The 17,133-nt window shown below is 41.0% G+C and overlaps 1 protein-coding gene across 2 annotated transcripts in view; it reads right to left on the bottom strand.

Annotated features, from left to right (window-relative positions):
* Positions 1 to 9,820, bottom strand: part of spryd3 (SPRY domain containing 3) — a 65,730-nt gene extending 55,910 nt beyond the window's left edge. For both annotated transcript variants that reach the window (XM_080734134.1, XM_080734135.1), the window contains exons 1-4: positions 9,728 to 9,820; positions 8,655 to 8,776; positions 5,248 to 5,323; positions 1,051 to 1,175 (exon numbers count right to left, since the gene is read on the bottom strand). In XM_080734134.1, coding sequence (XP_080590260.1) covers positions 1,051 to 1,175; positions 5,248 to 5,323; positions 8,655 to 8,776 — 323 coding nt within the window. In that variant the 5' untranslated portion in view covers positions 9,728 to 9,820. The remainder of the gene's footprint in view (positions 1 to 1,050; positions 1,176 to 5,247; positions 5,324 to 8,654; positions 8,777 to 9,727) is intronic.
* Positions 9,821 to 17,133: the final 7,313 nt, after the last annotated feature.

Raw genomic sequence — 17,133 nt, 5'->3', positions numbered from 1 at the left:
ATCACCCAGTGAAATCCTTAATGTTAATTTAACACTGAGTGTGTACACATTGAACCAAATGGACCATTACAGTACCGCAACCACTGACCCATACACTCCCGAGTCAAACTGGCACTCAGGATTTTGCAGTGCAGGGTGTCTCTCGTGTAGCAGTCCCACCACACTTAGGGTGTGGCCGGAACGATCGCTGTGCTCAGTATGTTTGGATCATTATACACATGTGATCAAGCTTTTCACACATGAACTCAATAAAAAGCAATTCTTGCATACACTGACAGGTGTCGTCCCAGCCCATTGGAGTATGTGGATATGGTAACCGGAACGCTTGCCCCAAAACACACTCTGGCCCCCAGCGGTTCTTGTATTCTTGTATTTGTTTTACTGAGGTTAAGGTTAGGAATACGCTTAGGGTTAGGCATACTTTTACTGAGGTTATGTTTAGGAATGAGGTTAGGATTTGGCCTAGTTTTACTGTGGTTGCATTTAGGAATAAGGTTAGGTTTAGGCATATTACATACTGAGGTTACGTTTAACCATTCTGAGAACACTGAATTTGACCAGGGGCGAGCGTTCTTGTATTCGTGCATATAACCCTCCCCACCTGGCTTTCCTCCCTCGAACACGGGCTAAATGTGTTCATATTAGACACTCAACGAAGCCCTGGTGCACAGTTGTGGATTCGAACCCCTAGCCTCTACAGTGGTGGGCAGGCACTTCTCTGTGTCACCTGAGCGCCCAACAATGAAATGAAACAATCTAAAAACACACAACAATCAACAGTAATATCAACAAAAACAAACATACACATAAGGGCTCTCCCACTATCCCAGACCACTCTATATCTGCTACCCATGTCTTCTAAAGAAAATTTAAAACAAAAACATTATCAAAATAAACTATATCAATATCAAATACAATCAATTATATAATACAATACAATAATAAAAGACAAAAAAAAAGAACAATTAGATTTAAGAGAAGCAAGCATAGATGAATGATAAATATATCAATAAATATATTTAATAGACAGATGGTTGCCATTTGACTTACTTCCCATTGTCAGCGTGGTAGGCTACAGAGTATGGTAGCCAACCGGGCTGGTGGTCTAGTCTATAGAACTTGGGCACCAGGCCTACAGCAATGGTCCCCCTCACACCCGTGTCCACTATCATCACCTACACACACAAACACACACACAAAATGTATGAAAACACTGTAATGATGTGAACTTGTAGATCGACCATTTTCTCCTTTTCTTTTGTGCGACACCATTCCACAAAGAACCAAATAAGGCTTAAGAGGTTTGCCTACCGTCGCCCTTAAACCAGGCACTTAAAAGCTTTTTCTTACTTACAGTATGTGGGTGATGAAATGAAAGATTGTGAGAAACATAGCATACTTCCCGGGGAAAAAGCAAGCCCATCAACCCTTGACAGAAACAGAAAACCCAAATCAAAACACACGTCATACGTTTTACTATTAGAAACATCACTGAGTCACACTTTCAATGGAAAACTGCAGTCAGGGAGGGGAGGACGCTTGTAAATCTCCGGCTTTCCTGGTTCCCAGTCTGTCTACCCAGTGTGGGTCTCTTGTCGATGCCCAGAGTCTGACTCCCCTCCATGGGTATACAGCTGTCTAGAGCCCCACTGGCAGCATGGGAAATCTGCCACAATCTCCTACCCTCAGACAGCAAGCATGCAAGTCCGACACACAGCCACCCAGCCAGCCAGGCAGACAAATAGGCAGGCCCAGCCAAATGACACACACTGCCAAGCAAAATTAGGTGAAAGGTGATACAGACAAATCCAGGAGAGTAGCCCTCTCCGGTGTGTGTGTGTGCATTAGGGCATTCACAGAATATTCGAATATTCTAAAATTGGAATATCAAAGTCACTATTCGATGTTGTTCACCGAAGTCGAATATTCGCTTATTTTTTAATTTTTTGTATTGTTTTCTCTTTAAAAAAGATATAGTTTATAAAGCTTGGCTAGATAGGAAGTCATAAAAATGAGTTGTCAATGCCCCTGGTGGATGAATTTGTTAATGCTCCATACCAGGGGTTCTCAACCGTGACCCCCAAAATAAACATATTTGAACTGGGGACCCCCACCCTGACAAGCACTTGGAACTGTAGGTATTAATGTGACTCGGTTCCGCAGATAAATATTGTGAAAATAGCAGATCTACATACTCGCAACGCGAGGCGTTGTGAGCATGTAGATCTGCTATTTTCACAATGTTTGCCTCTTGCTTACTTAATATTTGACAGTTTGGCCAGTCCTGTCGAATATTCGACTATTCGAATACTTTGAGGTTGAATAATTCGAATTCTAAAAATCACTATTCGTGAATGCCCTAGTGGGCTGTGCATGTGTGTGCACATGCATGTACACAGTCTGTCCTGGTAAGCGAACAATATAATTCTTGATACTTTTTTTTTGTTTCTCTCCAATGTAGTCGTTATGCCAATTACACACGTTTGTATAGATCCAATCACTGCTAACTCTCTCTTGGTCTGAGGAGGTGTAGACCAACGACATCTCGTCAAATACAAATGGTTGTCTTATTGTCCTCTGACAGTGAGGGGATTCACTGCATGCGGAGGAACATGTTTTCCCTTCCAGTTGTGCTCCCAGCGGAACCAACCTCTAGGAGTTGCTGGTGCAGCGTAGGGATGGGACGAATCGGACGATACGCAATATTATCGTTTATCGTGATAATAAACACTCACGATAATCGTATCGTGGAGATTTACTTTATCGTGATATCGTCCTCCGTCATGCACTGGGATCAATTCACCTTTTATTTGCCGAGCTCCATATCCGGTACCACTTGAACCCTCTATATTGGTAAAAGGAACTTATAACATACGTACTTGATACTTTTTTTCCACTCTCTATCAAAGATGTCTTTGCCAAAAAATAGCCAATCTACAAGCTCACAACGCGTCGCGTTGCGACGTGTTGTGAGCTTGTAGATCTGCAAATGTTCTGCCCCAGGATAATGGATTTTGATTATCGCGATAATATCGTAAATCGAGATTTCTTTGGTCACAATAATCGTGATATGACATTTTCATATCGTCCCTTCCCTAGTGCAGCGACAGATAACACAACCCAATTCTCTTTGTTGTAGTGCCCAGCTGAGCTGGAGGGCCAGTGGAGGAAACCAAACCACAGTCTCTCCATGGTGGTGGTTAGTAACTTTGACCCTGCACCACCTGGACGCCTTTCTTTTTTAATTTGTCATTCCTTCTTTTGCCATCTCTCTTATGCTTCTCCCCTTACCGATCACCATCATTCTCCATCCCTTCCCGTCCAGCACAGGCTTCCAAAACACAGCTCGCGAACGCATATCAGCAGATCTTAAACCAGACTTCTTAGGTTTCCCTGAGTAAAAATCCAGGCCTCCAGCTCCTCCGCTCTGGCTTGGCTCTACTTTGGAGGAAACCAATCCCTTCTCTGATAGGGGACCAACGTCTTGGCTTGACAGGCTATACTTACCACACTTGACACAATCAAAGACATTAAAATTAAAATACCACAAAATATAAATTGAGTGTGTAAATGTCCAAATAAAAGCCTGGGGAAAAAATGCGAGATGAATTCGATGACGAGAGAAGAAGGCAGGCACTCGTTCACAACCCGTCTAGGAACTTTTCAAATAAATCTGTTGAAATAAGGGGAATGCTGCAGATGTTCGGCTGGGCTTGAAGAAGAGCGATGATGAAAAGTGTCTGTGGAGAGGTACCGGTGTAGCTGAAATAAATCCCTTGTGAAAGCTTAATGAGGAAACACGAGGATAGTACTGACGCATTTTCTGACAGAAGCCTGACCTTTAATTGGAAAAACAACGACCCAAAATTTTTAGATATCTGGGAAATCTGCAGCATGTGCGTCACAACATGGATGGTGCTGCGTAAAATGATAGGCTATTTAATGGACACCTTAACCCTGGTACTTACGTACATGTACAATATTTTAAACTCATCTAAACTGACCAGGTTCGGGGATCAGGTGAGGGCAAGACATACGGTACCCTTAAGGAAATGTAAGATCTGGTACAAAGTGACAAAACCTCACATACTACTACAGTAACTACACAAAGCATACGGTCGAGCAAGGTTGGCGCAGTGGCGCACACAGCGGATTTCAAAGCTGTGGTGGACTGACTTCTTTTCACAAACATAACCGAAAACAAATGCTATGGTGTCAGAAGCACTGAAATTGACAGGATTGTTTTTTTGTGGGGTTTTTTTTTTGGGGGGGGGGGGGGGGGGGGGGGGGGTCTTGAGTTGAAAAAGATTGGTAAACTCTGATCTATATATCTTCTTCCCAATGTCTAAAACCTTTAGGAAAGGAAACCCATTAAACCTGCCCCACCTGCCACCAATAGACCACATGCCACCGGGTCCTCGTCGACTTTCACTATGCACACAGTAGCCGCTGTACACAAGCCACATAAATAACAAACTGCAACCCTCCGCTAGCCCAATTTATGACTGGACCCTAGCAGGCTTTCCTGTACTAAATCACTGGGACACTTTTCCCCTTCAAACCGCACTAGACGCAGAGACCTGCTGAACTGGCCCGATACATAGAAGCGCATCAGCTCGCTAAATAAATGTCCAATATTCTCTTCCTCTGCATGTCTGCCCGCTTCTGAAAAACACTGTGTGTTATATTAATCTTCGCCCTCAGAGATACCACCTAACCCACACCCTATCCCTCATTCCAAAACAGCCAGGACATTTTTGAGGTAGTGGTTTTGCAGTCGTGAATTGGGACTGCAGGGGGCTCTCGGAATTTAATATGAAGTTGAGAAAATTGTCAGCAATAGGATTCCAGGGGATTAAATTGCTGGATGGATGGAAAAGTAATCTTGGGCACATCAAGAAATGATGGTATGTGGGAACCCTATCATATTGTGCATAATCCCCCCCAACATTTCAAAATGAATGATCGCTCAAGAACCAAAACATTCTCAGCTTTTCAAAATACTCTCAATTCCTCTTGGATGCATGGTCTACTTAAGGGGGGGAAAAGCACACAATATTGGGTTGAGACATTAGTTTTTAGTAATCACATAAACTGGTGAGAGACAAAATGTCTCGGAATGCTTATGGCAGGGTCTTACAGTCACTAAAAGCCGTGATCAGAAATTGCAATTGCAATAACTAGCTTATACCAGAATACCATTACAGAGAAGTGTTGAAACAGGATTAACTGTCAAATGTGCCTTACCTCAAAGTAGCAATTTCCCTTTGATAAAGGCTGGGGAGCCACATAGCAACCCACTTCGTCAGAGTTCCCTTGGTAACTAAAAAGAAGAAATCACAGGTTAAGAATAGGCCACCTCTGAAAGGTCTAGCTGCAGCATTCACAGCCAGAAAAACATCTCAGAGCAGGTGCACCACACTATGACAAAGACCAATATTTCATTGTGATGACAAATGTATCATCTTTCAATACAAACACTGTCAATACAGTATCACACGGAGGACAGATGTGTCACTGTCATACCATAAATACAGTATGGTATACTGTACACAAACTGTAGAGTAAATGGAAGAAAAGGTTATGGTAGACAAGAATGTGAAAAAGATTTAAAATAGCTAATCAGCAACCTGATAATCAGTATTTTCAAATGACAATGACTGAGATCTTTTTTTTTTTTTGATTTTTCCCAAGGTTTTTGGATATACACTGAAATACAGCTGTATGTTGCTGCCAGTATGTGTAGAAATCAGGAAAATAGAGAAGAAAAAGGATGACATTAAAAGCTCTTCACTGTAGCTTCTGTAACAAAGCAGAAGAATTGTAACAAAGCAGTAGAATTGTAGGTGTGGACTGTGGAAGCCTATTCATTCATGACTTCATTCTCTGATGAGGGCATACATCCAATACAATGAAAATTCACAGGATAGGCATCTGGATTATTTTTCTTTGCTTTTTATTTATTTTTCCCATGAGAGGCAAACAAAAATAAATTACAGAGGAGCGTATTTTCCACTTCCAGTAGGGGTGGTCTCAAGATTGCTGTGTAAATGACAATGGCAATTATTGTCAATATTGTTTCAATTATAGTGGGTCTGAGGATACGTCACACAACTGGGGAGGTTGTGTGTGGCAGAACTGCTGCTGCACACACTCAATGTGCCCACAATATCCAAACAATTTGTGTGTGTGTGTGTGTGTGTGTGTGTGTGTGTGTGTGTGTGTGTGTGTGTGTGTGTGTGTGTGTGTGTGTGTGCGTGTGTGGGGAGGGGGTTTCCATGTGGATCTAAACAGGTTAACCAATAGAGACCACCTGCTGTGTGCTGAGTCAGCGTGCCCATATCACTGCTAACCTTTCATGAAACCCATCATAACCTTAACCTGCAGTGTGCCGTCACTCAGCATGCCCATATCACTGCTTAGCCTTCATGTTGTTCTGGAAGCTTTGTTTTTATATAAGACGTAACTTAGACGTTATGAACGACGACGACAGGCTCAATAAGAGCACACTACTACTACTATTTATAAATGTATAACTTGAACAATTCTGCCATTGATTTTGAAGGTTCCTTTGAGGCTTTGATTGGCTAACAATTAACTTAAATATAATGTAGGGGGAAAAAGGTCTATTAGAAATGTTTCTCAAAGGGTTAGGGTTTCTTAAAAACCTGGTATGATTACAATAGACACTGTGCATAACTGTAGTCCATGGGTTTCACAAAGGTGGCATAACCAGTTTTGGTTAAGTTTCCCATAGCTTCACTGGATTATCTTGGCAGCAGAGTTAGACCTAAAATACGTTAGGTGCTATGAGTTTCTGGTGTAAATCTGCTGCCAAGCCAATTAAAGGCCTCCACTTGTGTGTGTGTATATGACTCCACTGGTACTACTGTCCCTTATGTATACACGGACATGCTTGATATCTGCTGTGATGTCTCACCTGCACAAGACAACGCTCACAATTGACTGTTTCTATATCTGCAGCTATTTAACTGCCTAATTTATTTATATTTTTAACCATTCACCTTGGATTTATATTTGACATTTCTCATAATATTAGGAATATTTGACCAGACTTGTTTCCCTTAATTTTTCCTTTCTATAATCTTTAACCCCCCCCCCCCCCCCTTTTTTTTGTAACTGCAAATGTTGGGATCTTGTATGACAAACAACAATTTCATCCACTTTCTTACACTTGTTTTACACCCGTAAACCTGGGACGCGTACAAAAATCTTATCAGCACAACGTGTGGCAAGCCTGTAGATCAGATATTAACACCTTCTAAGCCAAGGGGAGCCCCTTAATGTTAAAACCGTACTATATCGCACATCCCCCCAGGGACTCTCAGCCACGTCGTACATTCCCGGACTTTGTCTTTAAAACCGGAATAAAAGCTTTTGATCCGAAAATCGGCGATCGTCTAACCTTCCCTAGTCACCACTCGTGCACTGATAGCTCATGCAGACCGTGCATGAAGCAGAGGTGACGTCAGCGCCTCTCCTTCTCCAAGGCACCTTCCACCCATCCGTTTACTGTCTACACACTCGAGCTCCTCCTGCAGCCATGCTTGGGGCTATGCTAGCGAAACTTTTCAGTTCTGTTCTTCAGTCACACATGGACTATTTGCGGGGACATTTACGTGAAAGGATCGCGCACGCGAAACGCACGGGGACATCGACGATCGGCCAAAACCCCCATTCTATCCCAACGGAAATCGAGAAAATCATGGTGAGTTACTGGCCTGGGGGGAAAAAAAAAGAAAAAACAGCGGCGCTGTTCAAGATGGAGGGGCTGCGGGGTCATGTTTATAAACATAATATTATGTCTCAGATCACACTACAATAATAGAAATGTCACGGCTAATCTACCAACCACCATTCTATTTCGGACGTCAAGGTGTTAATTTTGGTCGACTAGGGCTGTCACGGTTGTGCCATTTTACGTGACGATTAATTTTCACTCAAATAATTGCAATTAACAATTTAATTGTGTTTTTGTCTTTGGCAATTACATTACTGTTTGGCTTTTAGGCTTTGAAGTTGCACATGGTAGATGACACATAACCTAAATATACAAAGAAATTACTGACATATTTGACAACTTCATACTTAAAAAAGAACATTGATAGTGGAAATAGCCTATCTACAAGCTCACAACGCGTTCGCGATGCAACGCGTTGTGAGCTTGTAGATCTGCTATTTCCACTATTTTTGGAGCGGTGAAAGCGCTCCCAATAGACAGGTATGTCCGTGGGTATGTCCCTGGGTGGGTGGCTGGGTGGCTGGCCGTGTCCGTAGCCTGGCAATACCTTGAGTGGCCACACACAACACACTAGTTAAAGGAGGGGCGCTGTTTTGTGCAGGCCAGGCACACTCACCACTCACTCACAGGCACAGTTTACAGTTTAGGCATTTAGCAACACACACAGGGTATAGCTGCTCAGATTCACCGCTCCACTTCGAACCGAGGTTTGATTTTTTCCTTAATGAAAAATATACTGCATATATGAAAAATGTTCAACATGGAAAGGATTATGACGATTATGAAACATAATCACGATTATGTCGTCAAATAATTGCGATTAGACGATTATATAATAATTGTGACAGCCCTACCTGCATGCAGCTAAGTATGAATCACCCTCTAGGCTCACCTGAGCGTGTCTCCATCTTTCAGCAACCTCATATATCTCTCTTGTGCTGGACGTACTTCTCCCATTTCCCTGATCCTACGCCTCCAGTTCAGGAGCCTGTGGTGTAGGTTGATGTCATCCATCTGACAGAGGAAAGAATACTACATTTATAACTCTGAACTGCTGGACAAGTGGACAGGAAATGACGGACCGCCCACCTTACACGTACGTACTAAATGACAACACACATAAATACAGCAAACTAATGTTAATTAGGCACATAATCTCATGGTGACTGTGTTGAACTGCTTTAATTACAGCCTTGTTGTTCACTTGAGTGAGTCGTTGTTTTGAAAGGTGCATTAGTAAATGTGTTCCTTCTAGGTATGGTGGTGTGATAAGATTTCCTCTGTAACATTATATTATTTCAAAAAGGAAAGATGGTATTTGAATGCATTTGAGCAATTAAGCATTGAACTTACAAGTGGGTTGGGTTCCTTTCATTTCTTATTTATCTTCTGTCCATATATCTATATATATATATATATATATATATATATATATATATATATATATATATATATCACATACACCTATATAAATACACAACACTAGTGGATTCATTTGTCTTCAAATACATTTAAATATTTGCTGAGTCAAACAAACAAATAACCAGTGAATATCCTGTATTGACATGGGAAAGTGGGCGTGTCAATGTTATCTATGTTTACATACCCATCAAACTAACAGGAACAGTCAGCTAACTTGCTAACGATAAAGCTAACTTGCTAAATTTAGCTAGCATGTTAATCTGGTCGCTATCGAGTCAGTCTCGGTCACTTCACAGACAGACAACATCGAAGAACTCCGATTTGCAGACAAGTCTGAAGAGGTGATTTTATTCGCAAAGCTAACCATTTAAAGGCGTAGCATTGAAATCCACCTACGACTAGCTTTTTGCTTTCTTGATTACTGCTGAGGCTCCGTGGTTACACTGGTTAGCAAAAACAAAACTGGGGGTTTACAGTAACCAGAGGGAGCTGGAGGCTAATTCACTTGAGCTACCATCGTCAACAGTGTAAGTAAGCGCTTACCTGTCATGTAGACAGTTAATAATCCATTAATTCACTTTTGTTCATCTGTTATCCATGGCTACACACAAACTTTGGAAAACTAGAGTTCGGCGCTTCCTAGTGACATCACGTGCCAATGAGCCAATCAAACGTCACCTTGAGGAAGGGTCGACAAGCATTTGGCCAATCGCCAATCGAGCAGAAATATTATTATTCCCTGTATCAGCCGACCTGTGTTACTGTAGAATGTGGACGGACGTACATGATAGTCCGGCTGCCGGTCAAATAATAATAGTAATAATAATAATTTACATCATTTATGTAAATGTAATGTAAATGATTTATTTACATGTATTTACACTTTTAGAAACAGAAGTTACAACTTACAAAGTGCTGCACAAAATCCCACTAATTAAAATTACAGAAGGGAATACAAAAAACACATGGAAGTTGGGAACAACAAATAAGTTCAACAATACCAAAATCAAGAAGATAAGTAGGTGCAAAGAGGAGATAAGGGTAGACAGGAAGGCAGCAAAGGCTTATCTGAATTTGATTGATTGATTGATTGATTGATTGATTGACTGACTGACTGACTGACTGACTGACTGACTGACTGACTGACTGACTGACTGACTGACTGACTGACTGACTGACTGATTGATTGATTGATTGATTGAAGCATTTATTAGAAGTTTGCATAGAATGCCAGGTACAGTTTTTTCATGACAGTAGGCCTACAGTTAACTGGTACAAGGTCAACTAAAAGGATAGGCCCAAGAAAGTACATGGCTTATTTAAATTTAGATCATTTTTTTAACTCATATAACATTAAACATATGACGAATATGAGATTTTACTTTATATTATGGTTGTGTCTATAATGCGTTATAAGTAACCACATGATTATGATGAATTATAGGCTAACTCTTGTTATAAAAGTTTATTAAGTATGCATAATAACAAGGTTTATGAAGTGTTATAAGTAACTTAAGTGCTGGCATTATTATAATCACATTCATGTATTATAATGCTTCATAACATGAAGCTTGTTATAAATGTTTATAATTTTGCATAACCACATTTCGTACATGATTATAAACATTTATCACGATCATTATAATGTCTTAAAAGTAAGACGCCTATAAGGGCGAAAATCGACCTTGCCCTAAAGGGCGAGGTGGCGCAGTGATGTCAGAGCATGATGTCAGAGTGTGAGAGTCAATCAACAAAAAAGACAAGCGTTACCTGTGACCTACGGTCGCAATAAGCACATTATAATGTAAAGTGGGTAGTGAGGGTAGCTTTTATAGTTAAAGTACTGTAATACTTGCTTTTCAAAAGTGTTTTTATATCAAAAGTACAAATTACAATTATGTACATTTTCTTTTCAAAATCAATGTATTGCTGTATTACAATGTTGAATTTCCCTATTTTCACTATTTTAAATAGGATTTAATGGTTAATTCATTACTATTTTCTTTTCCTAGAAATGTAGTGAAGTGTATACAATAATAATAATAATACTCAAGTAAAGTATAGATATTCAAAACAATTAAATAATAAATAGTACTCAAGTATGTACAGTACTCACTATAGTACCGGTATTCTTAATACTTGAACCACATACCAAATAAATGTATGCCTCACATTGTAACTAACAGGCCCTGCTAATGAAAGCTCACTTGTCTCATGGGGTGTGGATAGGATACCATGCAGATGTAGGCCACTGCACTTTGGATGCTTTCACCAACCCTGTGTAAGAAAGACAGGTGAGTATTACAATCATTCCATATTGTTTTCCCCATCAACCGGCGGTGTGTTTTATGACAATAAAGTGGATACAGCCGAATGGATTCAGCAACTCTTTCACCACAAGCTTTATGTGGATTCTCTTGGCTTTATGAAAAGAAGCCAGGACTGCAGCCATAGTGTCTGGGCCAGTTGTGATTGGCCTGAGCAGAGCAGAGAGGAGGGGGAAGGAAGAGATGGAGAAGGAAGTGGTGAAAACTGTAGGGGGAAAAATGAATAATCCAGTGTAGTGTGCAATAAGAGAGCCCCCATTGGTCTGGCGTGTCTCTTGGAACATTCTCCTAACAGAACATGTGTGGAAACAGAGTAGTGTGGCTGCTGTAACAGCAAGTTGATGGGAACACAAGACGGCAGGTGATTTCTGCTCTCCTTGCCAAGATTAATCACCTCTAATCAGAACACCAGGTTGCTGACATCCAAGCAATTTTTGTCTCATGGGGGGCTGTGGGATTCCAGGAAGTATGGGCTGTGGGGCAGGGGTGTCGCACCAAATTCTGGGCCCTGGGTACAAGGATTCACTTCAATTATTTTGTGCTTCAACTATTGAAAAATAGCAGGTGCCGTGCTGCGAGCTTGTAGATCTGCTATTTTTGAAAAATCATGAAAACTTGTGCAAGTCGTTGAATATTTCAAATCCTATCGAGTTTTTTTTTGGAAAAACCTATGTTTCTGTTTCTATGTCAGTGGTGCTCAAACTTTTTCATGGGAAGGACCCCCAAAATGATTTGGCCACGGACCCCCATCTCAAAATATTTCGTTTGAGGGATCCCCCATAATCTAAATTTGAGTTACAAATGTTCGCTTAAAAATGTATATATTCAAAGATGTGCACACATTTTCAAAAAAATAGCAGATCTACAAGTTTGTATATCTGCTATTTTTCAACAGCTAAAGTATAAAATAGTTAAGGCCACTCCACCTTGGGCCCTAGAAACTCAGTCCCACTCCCCCCCTTGTGACGCCCCTGGCTGTGGGGCTTGTCTGTGAGTCCTAGAACAGTAGTTCAACCTCCCAACCTTTTCTGCATCAGGGCCCACTTGAAAATCTCTAAAGTGTTCGCAGCCCTCCCATCTGAGCTAAATGACTGCCATGTTCAAGTGGTCAGATGGGTGGGCTGTGTACATTTTCTGAGCATGTTTATTTTAATGATCAATCAATCGATCGTAGTATTCCTTTAAAGTAGTACTTTAAGTTCTTGGCAATGTAAGGTGCACTCAATTCTGACCAGTTGGGCAGAAATCAGCAGGGTGAAGCTGAAAGCTGAGTTTCCCTGCGGGATCAAACAGGTCTAATTATTAAATTAATTGGTCTGATTAATCTCTTAAGCCCAGATCTGCTGTTTTCACAATTTTCTTAAAAAAAAATCATTCATTCATTTTACTTGAGGCAAAAGATTGAATATTGTGATACTAATTTATCACCAAGAGTCATTTTCTAACCCCAGACACCCCAACATAGGTCAACATTGTTTTTGTTTTTATGTGATGTATTTTGCATTTTATCCTTTCCTCAGATAGGTCAGTGTAGAGACTAGAGAGACTGGAAAGCAAGGGCAGAGCAGAAGGCGATACAAGGCAAGACAAAACAAGGGTAGGAACATATGTATGTATTTATTAGAAGAAAATCTGACCTTCAGCTTCTTGATTATGCCCAACATTATTGACCATATGTATTTGAGCCCCAAATAAACCTGTGTAGTGGCAACTATGTAGTGGCAACTCTTCCAGCAAGTAGCATCAGATAAAGGGTGGAGTCACGTTTCTGTCTGTTCACCTGTACTCATGCTACATGATAAACTGTTGACCTTTGTGGATCAAAAGAATGTAGTATTATTTAGTATGAAGACAGTATTGCTATTGCCACAACAATTAATCATAGCTTTCCCATTCTAACCAGAGGTTGAGTAGTTTCAGCTCCATTGTTATTTCTGCCTGAAAATAGGGCTGCATTTATGTGACAAAACAATACATACTGTTACCAGCAGTTATCAGCCACTGGAGTTGTGGTGGTGGTGGTTACCTGCAGAACACATTGCCCTCTCGCTATATTTTGGTGTTTTCACTGTTTGTTTTGGTAGACAGGGACGTTTATGGCCTGCCAAAACAAAGCTATCTAACATGAACAATCATGGCTTCAGGTTATGCTCTCAAATTGTAATGTTGTAATTGATTTAATGTTTATGGATAGGAAATATATTTATGGACTCGAGGCATGGTCTGCTTATGACCATGATTTGCATTTTTTACTTTTAACTTCTTGGCAAGAAGTATCTGACATGGGTGAAAAATAACCTTTACTGTATATACATTGCACTCTTGCCTATTTTGTTATCATCATCAGACTAGTGATCATCACTTCATCACGTGTGTTGGTGGACAAGACCGTAAAATGCGCCTACAGAGTAAATGTAGATCACCCATTGAGACGGGTCCTACAAGGTGACACTGTGGCCCCTTCCTGTTTATTGTAGCGATATGGACCGTGCCATGAGAATCACAATCAGTGGCAGAGAGTAGACTCTGTCTGAGGTTCATGCTGTTTCCGAGGAAGACTAGGTGAGTACATCCCATCATGACTGCCATAGTCAAACAGGTCTAATTATTAAATTAATTGGTCTGATTAATCTCTTAAGCCCAGATCTGCTGTTTTCACAATTTTCTTTAAAAAAGATCATTCATTCATTTTACTTGAGGCAAAAGATTGAATATTGTGATACTAATTTATCACCAAGAGTCATTTTCTTTTTATGTGATGTATTTTGCATTTTATCCTTTCCTCAGATAGGTCAGTGTAGAGACTAGAGAGACTGGAAAGCAAGGGCAGAGCAGAAGGCGATACAAGGCAAGACAAAACAAGGGTAGGAACATATGTATGTATTTATTAGAAGACAATCTGACCTTCAGCTTCTTGATTATGCCCAACATTATTGACCATATGTATTTGAGCCCCAAATAAACCTGTGTAGTGGCAACTATGTAGTGGCAACTCTTCCAGCAAGTAGCATCAGATAAAGGGTGGAGTCACGTTTCTGTCTGTTCACCTGTACTCATGCTACATGATAAACTGTTGACCTTTGTGGATCAAAAGAATGTAGTATTATTTAGTATGAAGACAGTATTGCTATTGCCACAACAATTAATCATAGCTTTCCCATTCTAACCAGAGGTTGAGTAGTTTCAGCTCCATTGTTATTTCTGCCTGAAAATAGGGCTGCATTTATGTGACAAAACAATACATACTGTTACCAGCAGTTATCAGCCACTGGAGTTGTGGTGGTGGTGGTTACCTGCAGAACACATTGCCCTCTCGCTATATTTTGGTGTTTTCACTGTTTGTTTTGGTAGACAGGGACGTTTATGGCCTGCCAAAACAAAGCTATCTAACATGAACAATCATGGCTTCAGGTTATGCTCTCAAATTGTAATGTTGTAATTGATTTAATGTTTATGGATAGGAAATATATTTATGGACTCTAGGCATGGTCTGCTTATGACCATGATTTGCATTTTTAACTTTTAACTTCTTGGCAAGAAGTATCTGACATGGGTGAAAAATAACCTTTACTGTATATACATTGCACTCTTGCCTATTTTGTTATCATCATCAGACTAGTGATCATCACTTCATCACGTGTGTTGGTGGACAAGACCGTAAAATGCGCCTACAGAGTAAATGTAGATCACCCATTGAGACGGGTCCTACAAGGTGACACTGTGGCCCCTTCCTGTTTATTGTAGCGATATGGACCGTGCCATGAGAATCACAATCAGTGGCAGAGAGTAGACTCTGTCTGAGGTTCATGCTGTTTCCGAGGAAGACTAGGTGAGTACATCCCATCATGACTGCCATAGTCTCGGATACAGCAGAGAAAGGAAGAGAACTACTACTGGCTGTAGAAATGGAGTGCAGGAAGATCAGCCTCAAGCTCAATGCCAAGAAAACTAAGGTATTGGCATTTTACACGGAGGACAAATCCATTGCCAGTGTTGACGGAACGGTGCTCGAGGTAAGGACTTAAAATATCTCAGGGCCTGGGCTTCTTCAATGGAACAGGATCTGAAGGTCCGGAGGGCACTTGCCTGCAGTGCCCTGCATGAGGTGAGGACAGTGTGGAAATCTGACATGGAAGAAGACCTCAAGAGGTGGCTGCTCATAATGGAGTCAGTATTACAGTATTGGCGGTGGCCTAGTGGTTAAGGCACATGCCACATATACTGTATGTAGGCTCTAATGCTGCCTGACAGCGAGTCGCAGGTTCCCTGTTTCCTGTCACTCTCAACTGTACAATCCAACTAGAAAGATGCAATTCTGGGAAATTGCAAGTGTGGTTGGTGTGACACGAGTCACACTTGCAAATGGATTCTGTGCTTGTCCCTTTTATTCCCATTTATTGAGATCCCTCTACCCTCCTTAATGAGGTGGCAAAGCTCAGGGGTAGAGAAACCGTCATTATAGCACGAAGGGTTCCCAAAGGGTTCCCAGTTTGAATCCGGGCTCCCCCTGAGGTACTTAGTTAGCATCCTCTCGAGACAGAGTCTAGGGACAAACCGAGTGGCTGTTCCCTTTTCTTTAACAATGGCTTGCCAGATTGGTTAGTTAGTTGCTCCTGGTGAGTAGGTTGGTGCCTTGCATGGTTTCCTCCGCCATCTGTGTATGAATGTGGGTGTGAATGGGTGAATGTAATGCACGATCTATGTAAAGTGCATGCCTTAATTGGATAAAAACGTGATATAAAGGCACCATTTACCATTTATATCTTGGAATGCCCAATTTGCCCATATATGGACATACTGTGTCAGTCTCGTGTGGTCTATGACGGCACCTTTTCTTCTCCTTCTGGGTGGGCACTTGAGGTGAACTTTGATAGACTGGGCACTACTTCATTAGCATCTCTAATACATTTAATAATTCATCATTAAGTTGTAAGACCCACTCATCACATGCACGCACGCACGCACACACGCACGCACACACACACACACACACACACACACACACACACACACACACACACACACACACACACACCTATGACATGTCCAGTAATGGGATGCTATGGGGTGTCTCATATATGGCACCGGTGCAGAAAAAGGACAATCATTTAATATTTTAAAACAAAATGTCTTAGTTTAGTAATTCAAATTGTTTTCTAAATCTATTCTGCTGGAAAAACGTACACTTATTTTATGATCATTATTGGGTTTAACCTGTCTTTCCTCTCACCTAATCCTGCAATGATTTCTTATGCTTAATTCACACACAAACTACAGAGCATGTCATGGAGTGACTTCAACTACAGTACACAGCATCCCTGGTGCCTGCTCAGTTTTGGTGCCCAGACGTCTCGCTGCCCACTCTGTTTTGCTACCCAAATTTACCAAAGTGTCCACTCTATTTGGGCATCCAGATTTTCCAAGCGCCCACAATGTTTTGGTGCGAACCCTTCCTTATTAGCACAAAGACCAATAAGACAAATACAGTACAATGATCATGACTTGAAATGCCAAGTCTCAGAAAAGCAAGAAGTAAGATCAAAAGAGCAAATATCTAAGGAATTCCTATAAAAGTAAATTAGCAGCTACTAAATAAGTGTAGTTCTGCAGTAGTTGTACTTT

This window comes from Nannobrachium achirus (genome assembly GCF_963921795.1).
Source record: "Nannobrachium achirus genome assembly, chromosome: 9".
NCBI lineage: Eukaryota > Metazoa > Chordata > Actinopteri > Myctophiformes > Myctophidae > Nannobrachium > Nannobrachium achirus.
The sequence above is the reverse complement of the archived record's forward strand: the minus strand, read 5'-3'. Positions and strand labels throughout refer to the sequence as shown.